Below are 22,071 nucleotides of genomic sequence, written 5' to 3' on the forward strand. Positions count from 1 at the left end.
TATTTACAGTGGGCTATACAAGGCAAGCTGCCGACACGCAGACGCAGATCGTTTGTGCACGTTTGCAGTTGCGGCCAAGTCTTGTCAAGGAACGCGGTAAAAAACGGGGAGAGGAGGAATGCAAAGGAGCGGTGCGGAGCAGTCCTATCCGCACCCGGCTCGAGTGACGTCAGGTCGGAGCCGGGACCGGGACTGCCGTGGCGTCCGTGCCCGTCGGGACCGAACCGGCGGCCGCGGGAGCTTCGGGTCCCTTCGGGGGAGGTTTCGCAATCCTCATGGGCAGGTAGACGTTTGAAGCGCAGTGCTCGCTCAGGTACTCGCCCCCCTTCTCTTCGTAGTCTTGCCGGCTGATCCAGCCCGAGGCGCCGGGGGAGTTCCGCAAGGCCCACTCGCACGCTCCACGCCAGGCATCCAGAGCGGGCCGAGACGCCATCTCCACCTGGGAGGCACCCGACAAACCATCACATCGGCAAATCTAGCGGGAAAAAAAACGTTCTGCACGTAGGAGGTTCAAAGAGAATTGGCAGAAGAGGACAATGAAAGTTCTGGCAGCTCTGGGCAGGCTTTCCCGTGAGCAAAGCAGCTCATCTCGCCGCGTTACCTGGAAGTGGGACTGGAAGGGCCTCATAGCCAGCAGTTCCCTCTCCGCCCGCTCCTTCATTCCCGGGTACAACATGTTCCCTCCGGTGAGGAAAACATTGCGCACCAGCGCTTCCTGTTGCTCCGGGCCGTACCTGCACGGGCGGCAGCAGCTACGTGTGCTCAACACCTAAAAATCAGCATGAGTCCAAGAGCATCTTTGTCATTAATAAAAGGGAAATTAAAGGTGCGGCGAAAAGGCTCTTGACCTGTCCAGCACATACTGCAGCGTCTCCATAATCCCCATCTGCTCGTCCCCGGTCAGCGACGGCTGGAAGATGATCTCAGGGACGCGCAGCCTCTCCGTGCCGACGTAGAGCTGGTGGTACTCGGCCATGTTGAAGGTGGGCTGAAGAGCGACAAGACCCATCGGAACTGAGCACCATCCGGCCGATACATTTAGGACCGCAGCCTAGGAACGCGTGCAAAATATTCTTCCGTCTTCAAACGTCTCCGAACGCTGTAAACCGCGACGATGCGAAATGTCGGACTAGAGTTTAAGTCCAGGGGTAGAGCCGGTAGTGAGTTCTTTGGACCAGAAGGTTGTAGGTTCGAGCCCCGCCTCCAGCTGTAGTACCCTTGAGCAAGATACTTACCCTGAATTGCTCCAGTAAAAATTACCCAGCTGTATAAACAGGTAAACATTTGCGAGTTGCTTTGGAGAAAAGCGTGAGATAAATGAACGAATGCAAACGTAACGTAAATTTAGGCGACGATCCTGGGAACCAACCAATCACGGCGTTCGCTGTACGAGGGTCTCACCTGCGCTAAGGTGGCTGGTTTCTCCCCGTCCGTGTCCTCGCCGAAATCCGGATCAATCTCTGCGCTGTTGTCAGCCTCATCGAGGGGCTGCTCCAGCTCTGACATCTGGCGGAAAGGAAGACGTTGGTAACAGAGATGTGACCCCACCACATTACTCAACCAGGATGGTCCCTGCTCCTCCATACTCTACAAAACATTCTTCCAAGCTGCTTCCGGCCCTTTCGTTCTCCATCCGAGACATCCTGGGGGGGGGGGGGGTTAACTCCCTTCTCCGTCTACCCAGTCATCCAGCCTGCTTCTCGCTCCTTAGGCTCCTCTGTCGATCGTCCAGCTGCGTTTCTACCTCCTTCACCTTCCACATCAATCGTTCGGCTCCAGATGTTCGCCCCGCGCCCCTACGGCCCGGCTCACCTCGCTCTGCAAGATGCGTTGCCGACCTTGCTCCACGGCCAAGCTCAGCTTGCAGATGTAAGACTGCAGCTCCTCCGCCGAGTCCATGTTCAGCTCCACCAGGCTCTTGTGGAACTGCTCAAACAGCCCCTCCTCCAGGAGCTCCTGAAGAACGTGGCACAAGCGCACCGTGTCGCCCGAACAGTGCTACAGGCAGTAAAGGTGTGTGAGGTGCCGCGTGTCTGCAGTGTCCGGCGGACCCCGCGGTGAGAAATTAACCCTTTGTCGGCGCAGGGATGTTTCAGCCTTGCCTGTACTGCCAGCAGCCTGTCCAGCCTCTCCTGGTCCTGCTGCAGTTTCTCCTCACGCCGCCGGGCGTTCATCTCCTGCAGTCGACGCAGCTGCTGGGCGCGGCGCTCCTGCCGCTCTTCGGCGCTGAGGGGGCCAGCGAGCACCTTGGCGGAGAAGGGCAGCTGCATGCGGTGGACCTCCTGCTCGTAGAACTCCACGCTGCGCCACTTCTCCAGCTCTGACGGCGCAGGGAAAACAAAGCAGCTGCACGTCAATCAAAATGACTTTGCCGAGTCATTTGGGGGGGGGGGGGGGTACCTCACATTGCCTTGGCTCTAGGTGTGGGAGCAGGCTCGAATCTGCGTGGAGCTTGTATGCTCCGCCACTGTTACTGTGAGTTTTCCCCAGGTGCTCTTGTTTCCTCCCACAGCCCAAGGACAGGCAGTTCAGGTGGACCGGTGACTCTACGCTGTTGTTGGTGAGTGTACACGCGAGTGAACGAGTGTGTGCGGTTGGCCTTCCATGCACTGGTGTCCAGGGTGTACCCTGCCCTCTGCTTCGGGATAGGCTCCGGTCCACCGCGACCACGCAGTGACCCAGCGGTTACTGAAAACGGACGGATGGAACGGGATCGCTCTCCAGTTTTGCAGCCTTGCTCTAGCAGGCGAAGGAAGAAAATTGGGGAACGCGGCGAATGGCGACACCAGACTTGGCGGACCTTGCTGGTAGTCGACAGCAACGTAGCTGTGCTCGTGCAGGAGCTCCTCCATTCGGCTCAGCGTCACCGCCGCCGCGTGACCAGGGTACTTCAGCTGCAGGAGGCGCTGCAGGTACGAGGCGGCGTGGCTCCCGCCAATGTTGACGCGCTTGCAGTTTGCCGCATCTATCCTAAACGCAGCAAAAAAAAGACAAAAAGAAACAAAAACCGTTTCCCACACAATGAACCGAAACACATTTAAACAAATCACATAACCAGCTGCACATTTACATAAATGGCAACGGAGGAGGTTCTACAAAAAATCCAAACGCCACTTTTCCCCTTATATAGGAGAGCGCTGAAACTTTCCCCAAAGTTCACTCACCCAAACAAGACGATATGAAACGAGGCTCTAGGTGGCATAGCAGTTAAAGCTGCTGCTTCGCACTAGAAAGATCCAGGTTCGAATCCCACCCGCTGGTGTAGCACCCCTGAAGCATGGTACTTACCCTGAGCGGACACAGTAAAAAAAATCACCCAGCTTGAGAAACGGTAAATCGTTGTACATGTACATGGGTCCCTCGGTAGGAAAGTGGCAGCGAAATCAACTCATGTGGTATACCTTCCATTTATGACTGGCACTATGTGAGAGCAGTGGTATCCAGAGGAGACGACGAGCCCGGTGCTCGGAGACGGGAGGCCCCGGCGGGTGTTGTTGTAGTAGAAGCTGAAGAGAGCGTCCACGCCGTAGGACACGTGCGGTACGCCATAGCACTCAAAGAGCAGCTCGGACATCATCTGGCGGCAGTGCAGCGGGTTGCACGGGGCCTCGGTGAGCACCACGGGGTGTTCCACTCTCCCCTGCGTACACGGAGACAGTGCCAACTATGGCTTCAAATACCGCAGCAAAACGAGGCTCTTGCACTGCTTTACCGTGTTGCTGCCCAACTGTTACAAGGTCAATATACCGACGCTTAATTAGTTCAGCACCCTTCGTTCATCCGGGACAGCTGGTAGCAGAGCAGTCAGAGTTGCTGCCGTTGGACTCGAAGGTCACAGGTTCGAATCCCACCCCCACATGTAGTACCTTGAGTAAGGTACTTACCCTAAAATTGCTCCAGTAAAATTACCCAGCTGTATAAATGGGTAAATAGTCGGAAGCAGCTTAATATCGTACGTCGCTTCAGAGAAAAGCATCAGCTAAATGAATAAATGTCAATAAGTAGAGCCAGCAGGTGGCGCAGCAGTTAGGCCACAGTCTTGTATGCTTGTTTGAGTCCTACTGCTGGAGTACTGTGAAGGAAGTGATTCCAGTGGCTCCAGTGAAAAGCAAAAAAAAAAAAAAAAAAAATCACGGTGCTGCACAAATCGAGTAAATCTGATGTTAAGAAGTATCAGGATACAAAACCTATCACTGTAAGTCACCTGGGAGAAAAGCATCATTTAAATTAAGCAACAAGAAAAATATTAAATAAGAAACTAAATAAATTATTAATAGTAAAACATTATTATTATTATTATTATTATTTTGTCCGATTGTCCCGTCCCGCCCACCAACCTCGGTGCCGATTCCGAGGTGCATGAACACATAGTCGAACATGAGCTCCTGGATGTCGAAGTTGACCACCACGTTGCGGTCGAACTGACTCTTGAGGAGCCACCGCAGCGGCTCCACGTTCGCGATGTCGTTGCCGATCTGCGTGTCGCCGCGCGCCGCCCCGCGACTGCGCGCCGCCACCGACTTGAACTGCAGGAGCGGCGCGCGGACGTCGCCGGCGGCCCCGGACGCCCAGCCGGCCCGCGTCTGGAAAGAGCCGTTGTCGATTACTATGGGCGCCGGACGCGGAGCTACGCATTCGGGACGCAGCTCGTGAATCTGATCGGGCACCGCTCTGTAATCCTGGAACGAGTACAAGTTGCTCGCAGTTTTAGCGCTCATATTGAATGTGTGTAACTCCGAAACGAGTCCGTGTTGCAAGGAAGACTCGGTGTTCCGGTTCCGGTGTTCAAACTCGAAGTCTGCCTTGTTGACGTGTTTCGCCGTTAAAGGAATCCGGGAAAGTTTTTTTTTTTCTTAAAATAAATGTATTTATTTATTTATTTTTTTATTTATCGAACAAATCACACACAGTACAAGTACGTTAATTCAGAACAGTCAACCTAGCCAGAGGGAATAAAAAAAAAAACACCTTAAAAATTACAAAACACTCCAATAAGCAGACATTACATCAAGACCTTAAAAAATATTACAACAATAAACAGTCTTAATGGCCTTCTTATTATCCAATCCGGGAAAGTTACTGCGAAGGCAGTGCGGTCAAATATGCCAGATGAGCAATACTTCACACTCTCTGCAAAATAAAAAAAAAAAAAAAAAAAAAGCCAAAAGCAAAAGCATAAACACAGTGTCGTCTGCACCCAACGAGAGCCGCTGTTTCCCTTGTAACTCCTGTAGTATGAATTCTGAAATGTTTCATTCATTGTTCCTTCCTCATCTCGTGCTATTTCACGTGACTTTATTAAAACTAAAAAACATTTTCTTACAAACAACATGCAGCTCCTGTAAACCCAAACTGTAGCTGCACTGTACACCCAGTAAACCGACAGCTGCCCTGTGTGCGCTGTCTTCTGTGGAAATAATATTTTTGGTAAATGTGTGATAAATAATGAATTTAAAAAAAAAGGTGTGACATTTGGTCCAAGTATAACTCTCTGTGATTTCACTTCCCCTTTCAAAGGTTGTCTGACACTTTAGTGCATGTAGTAAAGTAATTTTGAGGAAGCACAATATCATTTCAAAACGCTTCACAAAAATCAGGTGTAAAAAAAAACTGAAGTTCATCTCTCAATGGATCTATGCTCGTGTGTGTATGCATGTACAGGACCTTTACGCATTTTTCACGTTTTACTGCCTAAACCGCCATTCGCAATGCGTTGCACTAGCTTTTAACTTCGCTAACCTGCAACGTACTATTTTCATTGCACGAGTTTTCAAAAAAGTTGTTAAAAATAATCAAAGCCTTTATTGCAGCTGCCACCCGCACTCAGCACAAATCCACATCAGCATTGTTGCAACAAACTACCAGAAGACATCTCATCCATCCATTTTCTTTCCCACTTGTTGTTCTAGGGTCATGGTGTCAACAGGGAGAGCAGAGAGGCCCAACCGCCCCGACCCTCGCAACTTCCTCAAGCTCAGCCTGGGATATCCGCAGCTGCTCCCAAGCCAACTGGGAGATACAGTCCCTCCAGTGGGTCCTGGGCCAGCCTCAGGGCCTCGTCCCAGTTGGCCGTGCCTGGTATACCTCCAAAGGGAGGCACCCAGGGGGCATCCTTATCAGATGCCCGAACCACCTCAACTGGCTCCTCTCAATGTGGAGGAGTAGCAACTCTACTGCGAGTTCCTCCCGGATGTCCGAACCCCTGTCACGGAGAGTGAATCCCAACACCCACACACAAAAATCATCTGAAACCACTTGTCCCATATGGGGTTGTGGGGGGCCAGAGCCTAACCTGGCAACAGAGGGCAGAAGGCTGGAGGAGGAGTGGACACGCCCAGGACGGGACGCCAGTCCATCACAAGGCACCCCAAGCGGGACTCAAACCCCAGATCCACGGGAGAGCAGAACCCAGTCCAACCCACTGCGCCACCGCACCCCCTTGAATCCCAACACCCTGCGGAGAAAACTCATTTCAGCCACTGGTATCCATGATCTTATTCTTTCAGTCATCACCCAGAGTTCATGACCATAGGTGAGGGGAAGGATGTAGACCGACCAGTAAATAGAGAGCTTTGCCTTATGGTTCCTCTCCCCCTTCACCACTACAGTCGGTACAGTGATCCCATTACTGCTGCCACCGCTCCCAGTCTGCAGCCAGTCTCACGCTCCCTTCTTCCCTCACTCATGAACAAGACCCCAAGATATTTAACTCCTCCACCTGGGGTAAATTCTCTCCCCTTACCTCACCTGAGGTCACCTTGGTCTCATTGAAAACAGTTTATATCCTTATATCCAGCTTCCTCCACAGTATTTTGTATAATTTATGCACTGCTGGGTGAAGAATCAAACTCTGTGTGAAAAAAATCTGAAGCAACGGTCAAAATGTGTCATATCAAGCACAGTAAAAGTAGTTCCATAATCAAAAAGGAAGAGATCCCAGAAACATACTATAAAATGAGAATGATTTTGAATAATCCAAGGGTCACACCATTTTCCAGTGGGAAAGTTTGGCAACTTCAACACATAACTTTGATGGACTGTCTCTCCAAAGTTGGTACTTGTACAATTTTCACCGTTTCAATGTTTCCAGGCTACTGCATCTGCGTTGTGTGAAAGTGACGAGAGTGAAGCCACTGTGGAAGAAAAGGTCTATGAGGACTCTTGCAGCTTTAGCAAAGGAACCCTTATGTTAGGTGTGTGGTTTGATCAGGTCAAAGTGGAACTTTCTAGTTTCAACACAAAGCAATATGCTGGGTTTTGTAACTCTATATATGTATATATCTCCTTGAGAATGAGACGATTCAGCTTAAAGCAGGACAATGACTGATGATGATTGAAATTGACATTGAGAGACAGGTTGTTGTCCTGGCACCACTCTGCCAGGAGCCTCACCTCCTCTCTGTAGGCCGTCTCATCGTTGTTGGCGATCAGACCCACAATGGTGGTATCGTGAGCAAACTTTATGATGGTATTCAAGCTGTGACTGGCCACACAGTCATGTGTGAATAAGGAATACAGCACAGGACGCTTCCCTGTGAAGTGCCAGTGTTGAGGGTCAGCGGGGAGGAGGTATTTCTGCCAATCCGCACACGCTGGGGTCTGTTGGTGAGGAAATCCAGCATCCAGTTGCACAATGTGCCACTCAGCCCCAGACCTAGTAGTTTGTAGATCAGCTTGGTCGGGATGACAGTGTTAAATGCTGAGTTATAGTCCATAAATAATAGCCTTGCATAACAATTTTTATTGTCCAGGTAAGACAGAGTGGTGTGAAGTGTGTGTGGTATTGCATCTTCAGTGGATCTGTTGCGGCGATAGGCAAACTGCAGGCATTATTTATTGTTATTGTTTTGTTTTTGTGCAGTACTATCTATTGTCTTTTGTTCATATTCTGTGGAGAAGCACTCAGACAAGAATTTCATGGTACTTGTACACAGTACTTGGACTTACGACAATAAACCTTGAACTTAAGCTTGAAAACAGTCGAGTGGCTAAACAAGTAGAGCAGTAAATATAAACGCATTTACTTTCAACGAATACAGGTATCCCTCGACTTAACAAAACAATATATATGGAAATTGGTACACGGGACTTTAAAACATCAAAATGGCTAACATGGTAGAAAATAAAAAAATTACATTTGACATTGGACAGGGGGGCAGGGTGGTGTAGCGGGTTTGGTCAAGTCCTGCTCTCTGGTAGGTCTGGGGTTCAAGTCCTGCTTGGGGTGTCTTGTGATGGACTGGCATCCCATCCTGGGTGTGTCCTCTCCCTGTGCCCTGTGTTGCTGGGTTAGGCTCTGGTTCACTGCAACCCTGTATGGGACAAGCAGTTTCAGACAGTGTGTGTGCATGTGTGTGTGCATTTGACAGTGGGCAACAAAACACACAGATATATAAAAAGGAAAATATACAAAGTACAGTCAGAGTATTTCACTGTAGAGAATGAGTTATTGTGCAAAGGAAGCAAATAGGGTTTAAGTGGATGAAGAAGTACTTCAGCTGTGGTGTTCCAAAAACCAGTGGTGCTATAACATGTCAGGTATAGGGATGTAGAAATATAGGCAATATCCTCTGTGGATTTAGGAGTTACAAACAAATCCAGCTGGGCTCATAAAGCTTGCTTGAAAAATAAGGGCACACACCCCGCCTTGTTACATCTCTGTCATAAACCCATCTAAGCAGTGTTTCCTAGGCAGATTCACAGAGTCTTTCCTTCAAAAACAAAGCATGTCCTCCCAGCTTTTTATAAAATTTTGATTGGAAATGTTTTTATTTATCAAAAAAAAGAGCTTCCACTGCCTAGAATTCCAATTCACTTTTGGTTCACTGTGACAATATTAGATATTACTCAATATTGACTGTAATAGCAGAAATTTGTTTCATGTAAAAGCAATAATCAAAACCCTGACATGCAGCTTGAGATGTAGTTTGGTATGAAACTCCAGGTTTCGGGTAGATGCCAACAACCCAGACCGTTTCTAAACACACAGTGAGCTTCACATCGTACGTCTTATTCACATTTCGGTGGATGGCACAGCAGGAAAAGCCAGTGCCTCGAAGCTTCTGAGCAGCTCAGTGGGTGTGGGGTTCGAGTGCAGTTCAGAATATGCAATACTTGCATGTTTCTCCTTGTGTTTGCACCCCAGGAAACAGAAGAAAGCACCGGCAAACTGTTTCTGTTCCTCCCTTGCCTTGGACATCACGCCTGTGGTTGCTGTGAGTCAAACTCACTGGCACTTCTATCCATCCATAAGTGAATAATGTACCGAGTTCTTGCAGATATATATATAAGCTGCGTGTCAGGTCAAAATTATTTTGAATATTAAAAAGTAACACCCGAAAGCCGCACGTATACACTTTTCATTAATGTAATGTCCAACATAAAACAGATTAATATGCTGAGAATATTTTCCCCACATAAATTCTAGATTCAAGTGTTTTCTTCCGCTGACCAAGACAAATATTTAAGTTTCAAAATTAGGTAATAAATAAAAAGTGAGGTTTGACCTTTAAAACGTATATAAAGCCCTTAAATTTTGTAACACGGTCATTTTGAAATGGGAGAATTATAATACAATTTATCGTTTGCTCGTTAATTTGGAATTTTGTCCAATTGATAATGTACACACACATCATCTGAAACCACTTGCCCCATACAGGGTCACAGGGAGACAGAGCCTAACCTGGCAACACAGGGCAAGGGGCTGGAGGGGGAGGGGACACACCCATGGTGGGACGCCGGTCCATTGCAAGGCACCCCAGGCGGGACTCGAACCCCAGACCCACCAGAGAGCAGGACCCAGTCCAACCCACTGCACCACCGCACCCCCCATTGATAATGTAACTGCTTCTAATAATAACATGTGTCACACAACACTGAGAGCTGACTAGACTTTGCCTGCTCTTCCTTTTTCTGAATATAATGATTGCTTTTATTTATTAACTGTTATTTAGCTGATGCCTTGGTCCAAGACAACTTACAGGGTTACAGCGATTCACCCATTTATACAGCAGGATTTTCTTACTCTACCAATTTAAGGTAAGTGCTTTGCTCTTAGATGCTACAGCAGGAGTGGGATTTAAACCCATTATTAAGCCTGAAAAGTCACAGGCAAAGAAGATATTTGAGGATGCAGACATGACATTAAGAAAGCTGTCCATTAAACAGGTGTTTTCGCTCACTGGCAGAGTGATGGTGTGTTTCTGGCCCATAACACCCTTGAGAAGTTTTAATTGATGTACGTTAAAACGACGTGGTTAAGGTCACAAAACCAGCGTGTGTTGTTAAACACTGCTTTTCAATGTGTTCGTGCCACCCAATGCTTTTTCCAGTTTAATGACTAGTAAAAACTGATTTCCACTTCTCATTGTCGTTTTTATCAACTTTTTTCATCTCAAAGGCCAGTCATGTGGACTTCTAAATGAAACAGGAAGCGAAGAGCATTTGCTTCAAGCAGAAGTGTGATTTCATCACGAGAATCACATCGGTGCAGTTGCAGCTGAGACGTGATCAAGTCCTTGAACAGAGGTAATTTTTACTGTCAAGATTCTGTATTATGCAAACATTATTATTCTGTTTATGCAAAAACTGTATATAAGAGCCAGTTTTTTTTTTTTTAATTTAGAGGAGGAGTTTCACATCATTGTATGTTTAGATTTTTGTGATTTGAATGATATCCACAGATTGTCCCGGGAGTCGTTGTCACATTTTTGTGGCTATGGAGCTATGTGTGACTTTTGTCATGATTGACTTTATTAACTTTTTGGACTTACAGAAATTAACTCCAAACATCTATCCTGGACTATTTATTCTATCATTCTATTATTTATTATATAGAACAAGAGCAGGCACTATACCATTTCATCATTACTTGTATTTAATAAAATATTGAAACTTTTATGAAATTAAGACTATTTTTAAAAGATGCTTATAAAATTTAAGTAATCATGAATAAAATTACAATTTAATTTTGGTCTTTCAGCCTTTGAAGATGTTTTACATGACATAATGGTCACATCAAGTTATATTACCTTCATAGTGTAACGGAAATCCAACAGAGCTGCAGGTTGAGTCTTGTTCTTCTGACATTAGTTTTTCATTTACTGAAATATATTCATTCTCTAAGGGGGGTGCGGTGGCGCAGTGGGTTGGACCTCAGTCCTGCTCTCCGGTGGGTCTGGGGTTCGAGTCCCGCTTGGGGTGCCTTGCGACGGACTGGCGTCCCGTCCTGGGTGTGTCCCCTACCCTTCCGGCCTTACGCCCTGTGTTGCCGGGTAGGCTCCGGTTCCCCGTGACCCTGTATGGGACAAGCGGTTCTGAAAATGTGTGTGTGTGTGTATTCATTCTCTAATCCGAAACAAGGTAATAATCTACTGTTATTTGGAGAAGTCCCTCATAACAATTTCACTTCTGTTTTCATATAAAGGAAGCAGCTAAGACAAAGGAGTCTCTAGTTCCTGTCGCTATAAAGATCGTTTTCTGCCAGTTATTATACACCAGCGCTACTAAGTGCTGATTGTAAAAATATATAGCATTTCCTGTTATTACTCACCCAGCACCTTTAACCGGTGAGAAAAAATTGAAAGAAGTGAAACTGAATATATCGAGCAGAGCCTCACATAGGATGCATGGTTTTCTCGTTTTATGGGCCCGACTGTTGAACTTCACCTCGTTGACTTGGCTTTTTGCTTTTCTACGATCTCTGTCAGCATCGTTTTAGGCATTTGTGGTTCTTTCTGAAGATTGATGCGACTGCTCACGATGTGCTGCTTCCTGTTTGTACTCCTGGCTCTTACGCCGCGTGTTCTTACAGTGGATCCCGGCGTTAAAGCCGTTCTCACAGACAAAGGACTTCACTACGGTAAGGGGACAAGGCTGCAAAACATTTAATTTTCGTAATGAAGCCGCAGCTGTTCATATAGAAATTTTGGCCAAAACTATGGGCACCCTTGTATTTTTTTGTATTTTTTTAATTTGGACTCAAAATTTTCTCTACAATAAGTGGAAATTGACCACAATACTTTATTTCGCTGACATAGTACAGAATCTTTGCTTTGATGCAGAGCTTAAGATATGCGTTTACATGAGAAAACAAACAGAAATGGTATTCCCAACATTATCGACAGACTTAACCCTAGACTTAATTTCAACTTTGGTTGATTTCAGTTTATTTTTAGAGAAAAATGTGAGTTATTTACAAAAAGTGCAAGGGTGCCAATACTTTCATTCAGTGGGAGAACTGAAATGTTCGGTTCTGTTTGAATGAGTCATGAAAGTCTTTCCACTTCCTTTGCTACTGGAGGTGCTGTGATGACCTCCACTGACCTTTGTGACCTTTCCTGCTTTGTCAGCATCCCATGTAGGGGCAGCCTTTCTTCAGGAAAACATGAACAAAGTAAACATCCCAGACATCGAAGGTGACATCAGCATTGGCCTGCTGGGCTCCGTACACTATCGACTGACAGGGTAAATACACCTGCACAATTTTACTCACTTAGCAGACAGCATAAAACAATAAGAAAAAACAAAATCATGGGACCCTGATATTATATTTTCAAAGTAAAATGTAACAATGGGTTCGATGCCTCTGTTTCTTATGAATACGTAGCCTTTGGCAGGAAAAACATAGTGGGGTTTCCTGGCATCCTTCCTCTGCCAGAATAAATAAAACTGTAACTGTCTGCATGATGACTGTCGATTAACAGAGTAACAAGTATAACATGGTTCTGCTTTTGAAAACTGCTTGTGCCATTGAGAATGTAATGATGGATACATGTAATGATACAGAATGCAATGTAATAAAAAATTAATGTAGAATGTAATGATACAGTATCCCCTGAGCATAATGTTTTTTAAGTGGGGGATTAATGTTTCCTTTGCTTGATTTGAATGATCGGTGATTCCAGTGATGCTTAAGTAACACTCACATCCAAACCCTTCTTTGTTTGCAGTATGACCGTGGTTCAGGTCAACCTTCCGGAGCCTACAGTCTCCTTCTTAGAAAGTACAGGAGTTAAAGTTGGGATGGATGGTGTCAACATTGCCCTGCAAGGCAAATGGCATACACACTACACTTTCATGTGAGTATCTGTATCATTTTCTCAGCCAGAGCAGAAGAGGGCGCAGGTTTGATGCTAAATTAAAGGTTTGCGAGAGACAAGAGCCTTGATTCAATTCAATTTATTTTTTATAAAGCGCTCTTCTCACACAGTGACACAGAGCACTTGAACACAGACATATGGCAAGGAAACAAATACATCAGACAAGGAAACAAACTACAGATTACTGTAATACATTATCAATTCTTTTATCTAAGATATAAGTATGCCTACTGGCCAGGGAGGAAAGGAACAAAAACTCCCAGCTAGAAGTCGAGGGAGAAAAAACCTCTGGGGTCCAAGTGCCAGTGGTTGCCCACCCCCTGGGCATTTTAGATTAAATAAAAATTCAAAGTCAGTTTAAAGGTAACAGGTTAGGTTCTACCTTATAGGTTAGAAGTAGGATTTTATAATCAACTGTAAATGTAACCGGGAGCCAGTGCAGAGATTTCAGTCCTGGCGATCTCACTGCTTTCAGTACCAGAGATTTCAGTACTTGATCTCTCTCTCTGCTCCTATCACAGAAATGATGGAGGCACCTTCAACTTAGCTGTGCTAAACATAGGAATGTCTGCAGTGCTCCAGCTGGGAAGTGATGAACACGGTCAGCTGAATATGACCAACAGCCAGTGTGATTCCAGCATTGGTGGGACACAAATCAACTTTCACGGTGGAGCCAGGTACAGGATGCAAGACCAAGCCTTACACTAGTATTTGAAAAAAAATTTGTTTGTAACTGTTAATCAATTATTTGAAAGGTGTGCATGGATTTTGAAGAAGAAATTCTTGTAATCAATTATTAAGATAATGAAAAGAGATTCATCATCAATGTAAAAATTTAAATATTTAGTCCTTAAAATTATAAGTGGAACTATAGTATTTATGAAGAATGTCACATTTGTCTACAGCTGGCTCTTCCAACTTTTTGTGAATAGTTTTAAAGGCTTCATAACGGAAGAAATTCAAAAACGGGTAAATCTTTTTAATTTTACACATTTATTTTTGTTGTGTCAATCAGTCTCAAACATTAATATATAATACGTAGCAAAAGTACTGGTGCATTGAGGTAGGGTACAACAACTGAACTGACAGTGTACAGAAGATCATGGCAAGCCAAAACATATGCAGACAGACATTTTAAATTGTAAAATTTATTATATTACAAACTGTATTTATTGACTTTATCTCTCTGTGCAGATTTGCCCTATGATAAAGCAGTCTGTTGAAACCCTGGAGAATGGTCTCGCGGATATTCCAGGTATAATAAGTTAGTTATAAATGTAAAGCACGGAGCCAAAAAAGACAGAGTTTGCTGAAATGTATGTTTTTTGTTCATTGTTTTCATCTTTGTCTACTAGTGTCATTCCGGGTAACTCAAAATCTGCTTGTCGACATTCCTCTTCTCGTCTCACCCATTGTGCAAAGCTCTGACATGGAGCTGGATTTTAAGGTACTTCTTTAAACATTATTAGTTCCAGTACATCCAGTCAATTTTAAGATATAAATGTGAATTTAAATATAAAAAAATGTTAGATCTCACATTAAGTATCAGCTAAGCTTATTAAAATAAAATTCCAAATGGCCCTGCTGTCATTGTGGCGTACACATTTTTATAGAAACACTTTGGACTTATCGATTCCAGTGAATTTCTTTTCTATCTTTTCTTTCTCAGCTAAAATTGTAATTACACTCAGATCCAATTAATTTAAAGAAGAAAAAAGACAATGGATCATTACTGAGCATCAGATTAGTATTATTCTTTTAAGTTTTCAGTTTATTAAATCTGGATCTAAATGTCAAAACATTTATAATGCAATCAGGAAAATTCAACTGAAGAAAAAAAAATTCCTAGACTTTGGGTCCGAATAGGACTCAATTCAAGGTGGACAAACAGTGTCCGTACAAAAGGACTCTTAACAATAAAAAACGTTTAATTAAAACTATATAGATGTGTCCTTTAACAGGAAGTTACATTTAGTGTAAAGCAAAGCAGCTGAGATTCTGTCCTCACCCCAGGGGGAGTTCTACAGTGTCAATCATCACACCGAGCCCCCCTTCTCTGCCGGACCATTCGAACTCCCCCAGCCAGCAGGATTCATGCTGGCTGTTGGCTTGTCTGAGTTCTCCATCAACTCTGCCTTCTACGCCTACTTTTCTGCAGGCCTATTGAAAGTCAACATCACAGATAACATGGTAAGCTAACACCAACGCATTTAAGTCCGTGGCCCAAATAACACAGAGTAAGGCACATTATTTACGCAGTTGCGTTTAGGGTTACTGTTGTACTAAAGAGCACAGCATACATCAAACAGGAGGATTTTAACCTATTATGAGGGACAAAATCATTACTGTTGGCTAAAGCATTTTTAAAGCACCACCCAGCTGTGTGACACCTGCAATTTAATATTTATGTGCTTATAACAGCATAATACCAAAATCTGGCATTTTTCTACTTCTTGCTCCAAACAATTGATAGCATAACATTATCTGTGCTTCTGTATGATTTTTGTTCTCCATTTCATTCAGTGTGTAACTTCAGGTTCTGTATATTTTTTGTAATTGACAAGTATGTCACCAGAGTGCATTAACCTTTGGCGTTTTACCAATTCAGATTCCCAAATTTTCACCCATCCGCCTCAACACCACGAGCTTTGGGATTTTCATCCCTCAGGTGGGTTTCCAAGATCGTTAAAAAAAAAAAATTTTTAACCTATTGACTGGGCCATATTCTTACATTAATCACTACATCTGGATCAGTATCCCCTACTCAGAGAAATAGTTACAGACCACCTATACATGTCTTATAAAACGCATTACTGATCTTACTGCTGGTAATTCTGTTCACTCTGATGTATTATGTGAGCTCTGAAGTAGCCTCTCTTTCCTCTTCAGCTTCCCAAGATGTTCCCAAACTTACTCATGCTCCTGCAGCTGTACACCACCAACACTCCAATGACCTCCTTACGCTCAGATAATGTGACATTAAGTGTCTCTGGCTCATCCAAGGCATACTGTATTCAACCTAACAACACCTTGACTCCATTATTCAGACTGGACATGGTGGGTATCACCTGCTTAATGTCAGCTAAGGAAATTATTCATTTTTTATTTAGCTGATGCCTTTGTCCAAGGCAACTTATAGTATAATATAGATATATGCTCAACATGAATACCTACAATCATTTGTGCATTTATATAACAGTTCAAAATACTCAGACTGGGAATTTTAGCTATCAGGACAGCAGTTTTAAATTTATTTTGAATTAAAAAATATTTTGGAAAATTAATTTATTTCATGTACCACAAATCGCTTTTGTGTAACAATTTAAGATGCATTATGGAAGAAGTGCAGGTACAGGTTTGATTGCAGTTGCCAGTTACAAGACTAATGTTTTCATTACTGCTGACATTTTATGTATATACAGATTTTAAAATGAAAGATTCAAAACATCTGTCAGATATTGTTCCTATCGGTCTTCCGTAAATATGTAAACAGTGTTCACCTGACTTCAAAATCAAGAGGTTCAACCATCCTGTATGACCAGGTGAACAACGGGAGATAAAGTATCTAGTGATGCCATTTGCCTTGGACAAAAGTGTCAACTAAATACTAGTTAACATACGTAAAACTTGTACGCCTCTTTGGAGAAAGTCCCTGCTAAATTAATACGTGTGTAAATACTTGTTGGGTGCAGTCTTTGCTAAGCTGAACTTCAATCTTGCCACCCAGAACATCAGTTTCAGCAGCAAACTGTTCATCTCAGAGGAAAAACTGAAGGGATTGGTGGTGTTAAATAAGTGAGTTGTATTAAATACAGTTTCCTCTTTAAAGTGAAAGTGCACCAAGGGTTGCCTATGGATTGTACACTAATGCTGCATTTACACCTGCAGTTTCACTTTAACTCTGGGATCCAGCGAGATCGGACCTTTTCAGGTATGAAACACTGATGTTGATAAATGTGCATTTCTGCCATTATTCTTAGCATAAGAACTGAGTTTCATTGTAGATGCCTTACCTGTCCTAGTGGCAGCTGAAGGTCAGCTGGGATTGAACATATGGCTGTGGCTACCCCACTCAGAGCACCAAGATCCAATATATGATTTAAATACATAAGTCCTGTTACACAGAATATGTAAATCAATGTATTACAGTATATTCATTATCAGCGAATTACACCATCCTGATATTCAAGTATGTTTATTCACTAGTTTTGAAAGAATGAAATACTGTAGCGCTCAATGAAAGTTGGTCCATAAGCCTCCACTCTGCCATTTTTCCTGATTTAAGTTTTATTAAATAAGATTATGCATGTATGCACAGTTCCTGTGATCTATTAGGTGATAGTATTTGATAATGGACAGATAAACCTGATGTAGTCAATTTTGCATTTGGGGAAACAGGAATTGTCAAGTTACCATTATGGAAAAGCAAGCAGCTCACATTTTGGAGTTTAACAAATCTGCCCAAGAAGATAATTATTGACAATTTGCCAATAACAGTGACTTAACTATAGCTCTTCTTTTCAGACTGGATCTCTGAGGGACGCTTTGTTAAAAGGCATCAAAATGTTTCTCTTGCCTAAGGTTAACGGTGAGTTCTCACAATACACAATTAAAATAAAACCTTTAGTGACAGAAACAGTATTAGGATAGCTAAGTGCTGGATAAAATCAATGGAAATATCAGCAGAATTTTAAGGCATTGATTTAGTATTTAAACCCCTTTTCAAACTAAAAGGCATTGCTCCAATTCATATTTTCCAGCAAAATTGAACACTGGCATTCCTGTACCAGTTACAAAAAACATCCAGTTGGTCAATTCTGTCCTGAAGGTGAATGAGGTCAGTAACACTTTGCTGTTTCAAGACAAATTATGACTAAAGTTGTGCGCAAAACTATTTACTCTTTTCTGTGCAGTAAAGCAGAAACTGTCCCATTTTCCTCTACAGGGATTTATGGAGATCGCAACAGACGCTGTGATTTCACCTCCAGAGCCAAGAAACTAAGAAGTTTAAAGTTAACGGTGAAGGACAAGAGCGCTTACTGGGAATAGCTTCACTTTTTATAACTCAGGTTTCTCAACATTAATGTTGAACTGCATTCTAATCACCTTTAAAGTATTTAACAGTGCTGGGGCAAACGCTGTAGTGGAAGAGCAGTTAATGCTATTTAGACTTCAGAAAGTTTATTGCTTTTTAAATTATGTAAAAATTTATAGATTTAAACAATTGTACAATGGCAAACAACATGTAAAGGAAGATGAAAACAGTGCAAGACAAATACGAGGTATTCCAAACTGACAAAGCATTGATTTCCCTTTGCTGTAAGGTTTCTGACCATGTTGCTCTGAATACAGCCTCTACTGGCCATGTCACATTACCTCCAACTATCCTCACTTCTTGAATCTTGTGCTTGACATCGTTGTGGGGTTTTGATGGAATGTTCCACCACCCATGGGTGGGAAAGTACATCCAAAATGGGCAGCCGTTGCAGTGGATTGTGTTTCAACAATTTTCCAATCAAGTCTCTGCCTCCAGGGCTGACACGAGTTGGGTAACTGAACTCAACCTGCATTGCAATCAGAAACCAAGACCTATCATACAGGGGTTCAAAGTAAAGTCTGAGCTATAGAACATAAAATGACAAAAAGGACAGTTGTTCAATTTGAGCTATTTGCAGTCACAGCAAAGGTTTTCATTCTGCCATATCCTAGATAAACAAACAGTTGAAGAAAAGTGCAGCTGTATTTGTCCAAATTATGTTCCCTTACTTTGGAGATCCTGCGGTAAGTCTCTTCATGGCCCTTTGACTCAAAAGGAGGCTTCCCAGCCAGAAACTCATAGATGAGGACTCCTAAACTCCACAGGTCCACCTTCTCATCATGAGTTCTCCCCTCAATCATTTCTGGAGGAAGGTAATCCAGAGTTCCGCATAGGGTGGACCGCCTAAACCACCCAGACACAGAAGGGCTAAAATTCAAACAGCACTAAACACATTCTTAGGTTTAGTTTGAAGAAAAAGTACTGATAATCAGTTGCATGTTCAAGATGGAAGAGGTACCTAGAAGAGGGAGTGTGCACCGACCAACCGAAGTCGGCAATTTTCAGCTCTCCATTGGCACCTAAAAGAAGATTTTCTGGCTTGATGTCTCTATGGATGACCTTTTTGGAGTGACAGTAGTGAAGGGCATCAGCAAGTTCTGTTATATACTGCATGGAAGAGGAGGGAAAACAGGATAAGCTAAACTTATGACTAATCTGCACATAAAGCTTTTTTTCCCCATTCAGTAACAAGGAAACCTATACAGCTAAACTTCAAACTGAATCCATGGGAACTAATACATCATTTACCGTGGCAGTTCTTTGATCATCAAAGTGACCACAGCGCTGCAGCTCACTGTACAGCTCACCCTTGGGAGCAAACTCCAAAATTAGGTAAACACGGGATGCATCATGGAAATAACCATACAGACGCAAGATATTAGGGTGTCTGCAAAGTATGAGGGGAAAACTGGTTAAGACAAGACATTGGATATCTACATGTTCAGATGCTCCCTCTCCCCCACAAACAAAAGCCTTGACAAAAATTAAACAAATGCATAGAGTATTTTAGACACCTGAGGTGGGACTGGATCTCAACTTCTCTCCTGAGCTGATGCTCTACACCAGCTTTTTCTAGTTGCTTCTTAAAAAGCACTTTCAAAGCCAGGATGAACTTAGTCTGGCGCTCCCTGGCCAGGTAGACATTCCCAAACTTCCCTTTTCCTAAAGGTCGGCCAATATCAAAGTTATCAAGGGTCCATCGTTTCCTGGCAAAACAAGTCATTATACAGATGACCGTATTCCAACATTCCACACTTCAAAAGCTGGAATATTTGCAAATCATTACTGTTCTTGAGAATGCGAGCTTTATATGTAAAAAGATAATCAATGAAAATAAGACCAGAGTGCACAAGTAACCTTCACATAAAAGTAACATAATAATTTAACACTAATGATAAAATGTACAAACATATACTCCGCACTAAGGAAAGCTCAATCATTTGCTGAAAGACTTGTGACTGTTTGGAACCATTTGTTAAACAAACACTTTGTATAAGCTTGTATGGGTTTTATCCCCACTTACTTTGAATCAGTGGACTCCACTGCTCCAGGTCTATCTATGAGGATGTTGGGAGGCAATGGACAAGTAAGGAACCACCTCTAACTACAGTACATACATGTCACATAATATACTCCCTTAAACCTAACAGAACTCCATTAAAAAATGTAAAACAGGTCAACAGCCACAAGAGTGCAAGTCAGTCTAGAGCTTAGAGCTGCTATCAGCAAATGTAAGCTGGCCTTGCAAGAAAGATACACTAGAAGCTGCTGAAATGACACAGAAGACAAAAATCAAAGATCTGTTTTATGGATGTGGAGGGAATCTATGGTATTCTGTTGAATAGAGTACTTGGTACTGGTGCTTACTTGTATTTTTCTCATTCCTTGATGGATCCAATGGCTCAGTTTCACTAGGTGAAGAGGTCATATTTTTCTGTGGGACATTCTGGGCAGTGGGGGGCTTTGAATGTATTCGAGGAGCTTCAGATGGGGAAGGTTTCTGCTGGTTTAGCGGCTTCTGCACCCGCTGTGGTCCGTTAGGCAGTCCAGGAGCAGGTGGAGAGGGAGTTGGGACAGACCGCATAGGTATTTGAGAAACAGCAACTCTTTTGGGTCCCTCATGATGAAGCTGAAGATGTGAAGAACATGAGTGTTTCACCCATCTGCAGTAACTGCTAGACAAGGTGGATTTATACAGATACAGTAGTTTGTATGTAATCAAGTTCAGCTTGGCCTTGGGATACATACAAGGGAATCACACAATACATAGTACAAGCAGCTGTTAGGGTTTTGCAAAAGAATGAATAAATAAATATTTTCCCATAATTGGGTTGTTTGCAGACTCACATAAGAAAAACTACCTTTCCATCAGGTCTTCGGGACGTTCTGACAGTCCCAGCATCCATAGCTAAGGAGAAATGTTACTGCTATTCTGTAGGATCCTCAAAAAACTGAACCCTGACTATCAGGTGGGAACTAACGCGGGAATCTAAGACATTCAAAAAGTCCTCCCTTCCGCTTTTCTACCTTTAAATATGCCACAGCTTTGTGGTTGGTTCCCGCGGACCCCTGATGCTTTTCCATTGGTTGCGCCTTGACCCGCAGGGCTGTGTCAGCACTCCCATGATGCATTGTACCGGAAGTAGTGCACGCAGTGTATCTTTCGAAATGTTTTCAGTAATTGTGGGGTTGTGTTGTGCTTGTGACTGTGACATATGACTGAAATGTTACAGTATAAATGTATTTCTGTTAAAGTTTTTTGCTCGGCTGGCGTATGCTCATGTAATGGTTTGCGCGAGTTTAAAACAATAATAGCTTTGGAGATATTTTCTATATATAATTTAATAAGTAAGAACTTCCTATGCGAGTCACGAGTGCTATGTGTGTATGCGCTGGCAGAGTGTTTTTCTTTTTTCCATGTGGTATTTTGAAACCGTTTGTAAAATTTGGCGTTTGATAGTGGAGCGTACGGATGAGTTGCTCAGTTGTGGACGACCAGTCGGCAGTTTGTGTCGAGCAGCTGCCCCTCGTTTGGTAGTAGTGCACTACCGAGCCACTAGGGGCACTACCGAGCCACTAGGGGCACTACCGAGCACTTCAGACTACGCTGGCCACTCAACATCTTACACTGACTTATTCAGCTCTCTAGAGAAGCTTGTAATTCTTTACCAGGGTAATTTTACTGGAGCAATTTTTGGGAAAATTACCTTGCTTAAGGTTATCACAGCAAGCGGTATGATTTGAACCTGCAACCTTCGGAACCAAAGGCAGCAATAGTGCTAATCAAATCACTACACTCCCAGTTGTCCCCAGTTCCATATCTCAAAACTACAGTCCTGTCCTTTAGTAAGTTGAAACAGTTCAATCAAAGGT

At 43.5% G+C, this 22,071-nt stretch overlaps 3 protein-coding genes across 4 annotated transcripts; 1 reads left to right on the forward strand and 2 right to left on the reverse strand.

Annotated features, from left to right (window-relative positions):
- actr5 (actin related protein 5) lies at positions 1-4,739 on the reverse strand. 2 transcript variants are annotated; one of them, XM_029255047.1, is made up of 9 exons: positions 4,338-4,739; positions 3,402-3,640; positions 2,801-2,970; positions 2,103-2,320; positions 1,813-1,956; positions 1,402-1,506; positions 849-988; positions 602-734; positions 1-439 (listed from the first exon to the last, which is right to left on the reverse strand). In XM_029255047.1, exons 1-9 carry the CDS (start codon positions 4,716-4,718, stop codon positions 170-172), a joined length of 1,800 nt encoding a protein of 599 aa, XP_029110880.1. In that variant the 5' UTR covers positions 4,719-4,739; the 3' UTR covers positions 1-169. The 2 variants fall into 2 exon arrangements, with proteins under 2 accessions (XP_029110880.1, XP_029110878.1); XM_029255045.1 differs by having other exon boundaries at positions 1-475.
- A 5,721-nt stretch (positions 4,740-10,460) lies between these two features.
- On the forward strand, positions 10,461-18,470 carry bpifcl (BPI fold containing family C, like). Its single transcript, XM_018745681.2, has 16 exons — positions 10,461-10,527; positions 11,709-11,860; positions 12,351-12,465; positions 12,951-13,079; positions 13,622-13,777; positions 14,006-14,069; positions 14,295-14,355; positions 14,456-14,547; positions 15,114-15,290; positions 15,709-15,768; positions 15,990-16,157; positions 16,828-16,895; positions 16,989-17,031; positions 17,625-17,688; positions 17,861-17,937; positions 18,046-18,470. Exons 2-16 carry the CDS (start codon positions 11,746-11,748, stop codon positions 18,100-18,102), a joined length of 1,446 nt encoding a protein of 481 aa, XP_018601197.2. The 5' UTR covers positions 10,461-10,527; positions 11,709-11,745; the 3' UTR covers positions 18,103-18,470.
- On the reverse strand, positions 18,261-20,580 carry LOC108930442 (aurora kinase A-A-like). The gene is made up of 7 exons (XM_029254885.1): positions 20,556-20,580; positions 20,222-20,255; positions 19,713-19,904; positions 19,447-19,585; positions 19,157-19,305; positions 18,867-19,041; positions 18,261-18,664 (listed from the first exon to the last, which is right to left on the reverse strand). The coding sequence occupies exons 1-7, from the start codon at positions 20,578-20,580 to the stop codon at positions 18,473-18,475; spliced, it is 906 nt and encodes a 301-aa protein (XP_029110718.1). The 3' UTR covers positions 18,261-18,472.
- Between the last annotated feature and the right edge of the window lie 1,491 nt (positions 20,581-22,071).

This window comes from Scleropages formosus, chromosome 1, assembly GCF_900964775.1.
Source record: "Scleropages formosus chromosome 1, fSclFor1.1, whole genome shotgun sequence".
In the NCBI taxonomy this organism is placed as follows: Eukaryota; Metazoa; Chordata; class Actinopteri; order Osteoglossiformes; family Osteoglossidae; genus Scleropages; species Scleropages formosus.

Coding starts and splice junctions, on each gene's coding strand:
- bpifcl (XM_018745681.2), top strand. CDS start 11,746: ATGCGACTGCTCACGATGTGCTGCTTCCTGTTTGTACTCCTGGCTCTT. Junction 11,861..12,350: donor AGACAAAGGACTTCACTACG/GTAAGGGGACAA, acceptor CTGCTTTGTCAG/CATCCCATGTAGGGGCAGCC. Junction 14,356..14,455: donor TGGTCTCGCGGATATTCCAG/GTATAATAAGTT, acceptor TTTGTCTACTAG/TGTCATTCCGGGTAACTCAA.
- LOC108930442 (XM_029254885.1), bottom strand. CDS start 20,580: ATGAGAAAAATACAAGTAAGCACCA. Junction 20,256..20,555: donor AAAAATACAAGTAAGCACCA/GTACCAAGTACT, acceptor ACATCCTCATAG/ATAGACCTGGAGCAGTGGAG. Junction 19,586..19,712: donor GAGATCCAGTCCCACCTCAG/GTGTCTAAAATA, acceptor CATACTTTGCAG/ACACCCTAATATCTTGCGTC.
- actr5 (XM_029255045.1), bottom strand. CDS start 4,718: ATGAGCGCTAAAACTGCGAGCAACTTGTACTCGTTCCAGGATTACAGA. Junction 3,641..4,337: donor ACCTCGGAATCGGCACCGAG/GTTGGTGGGCGG, acceptor CCGTGTACGCAG/GGGAGAGTGGAACACCCCGT. Junction 989..1,401: donor AACCAGCCACCTTAGCGCAG/GTGAGACCCTCG, acceptor GTCGCTCTTCAG/CCCACCTTCAACATGGCCGA.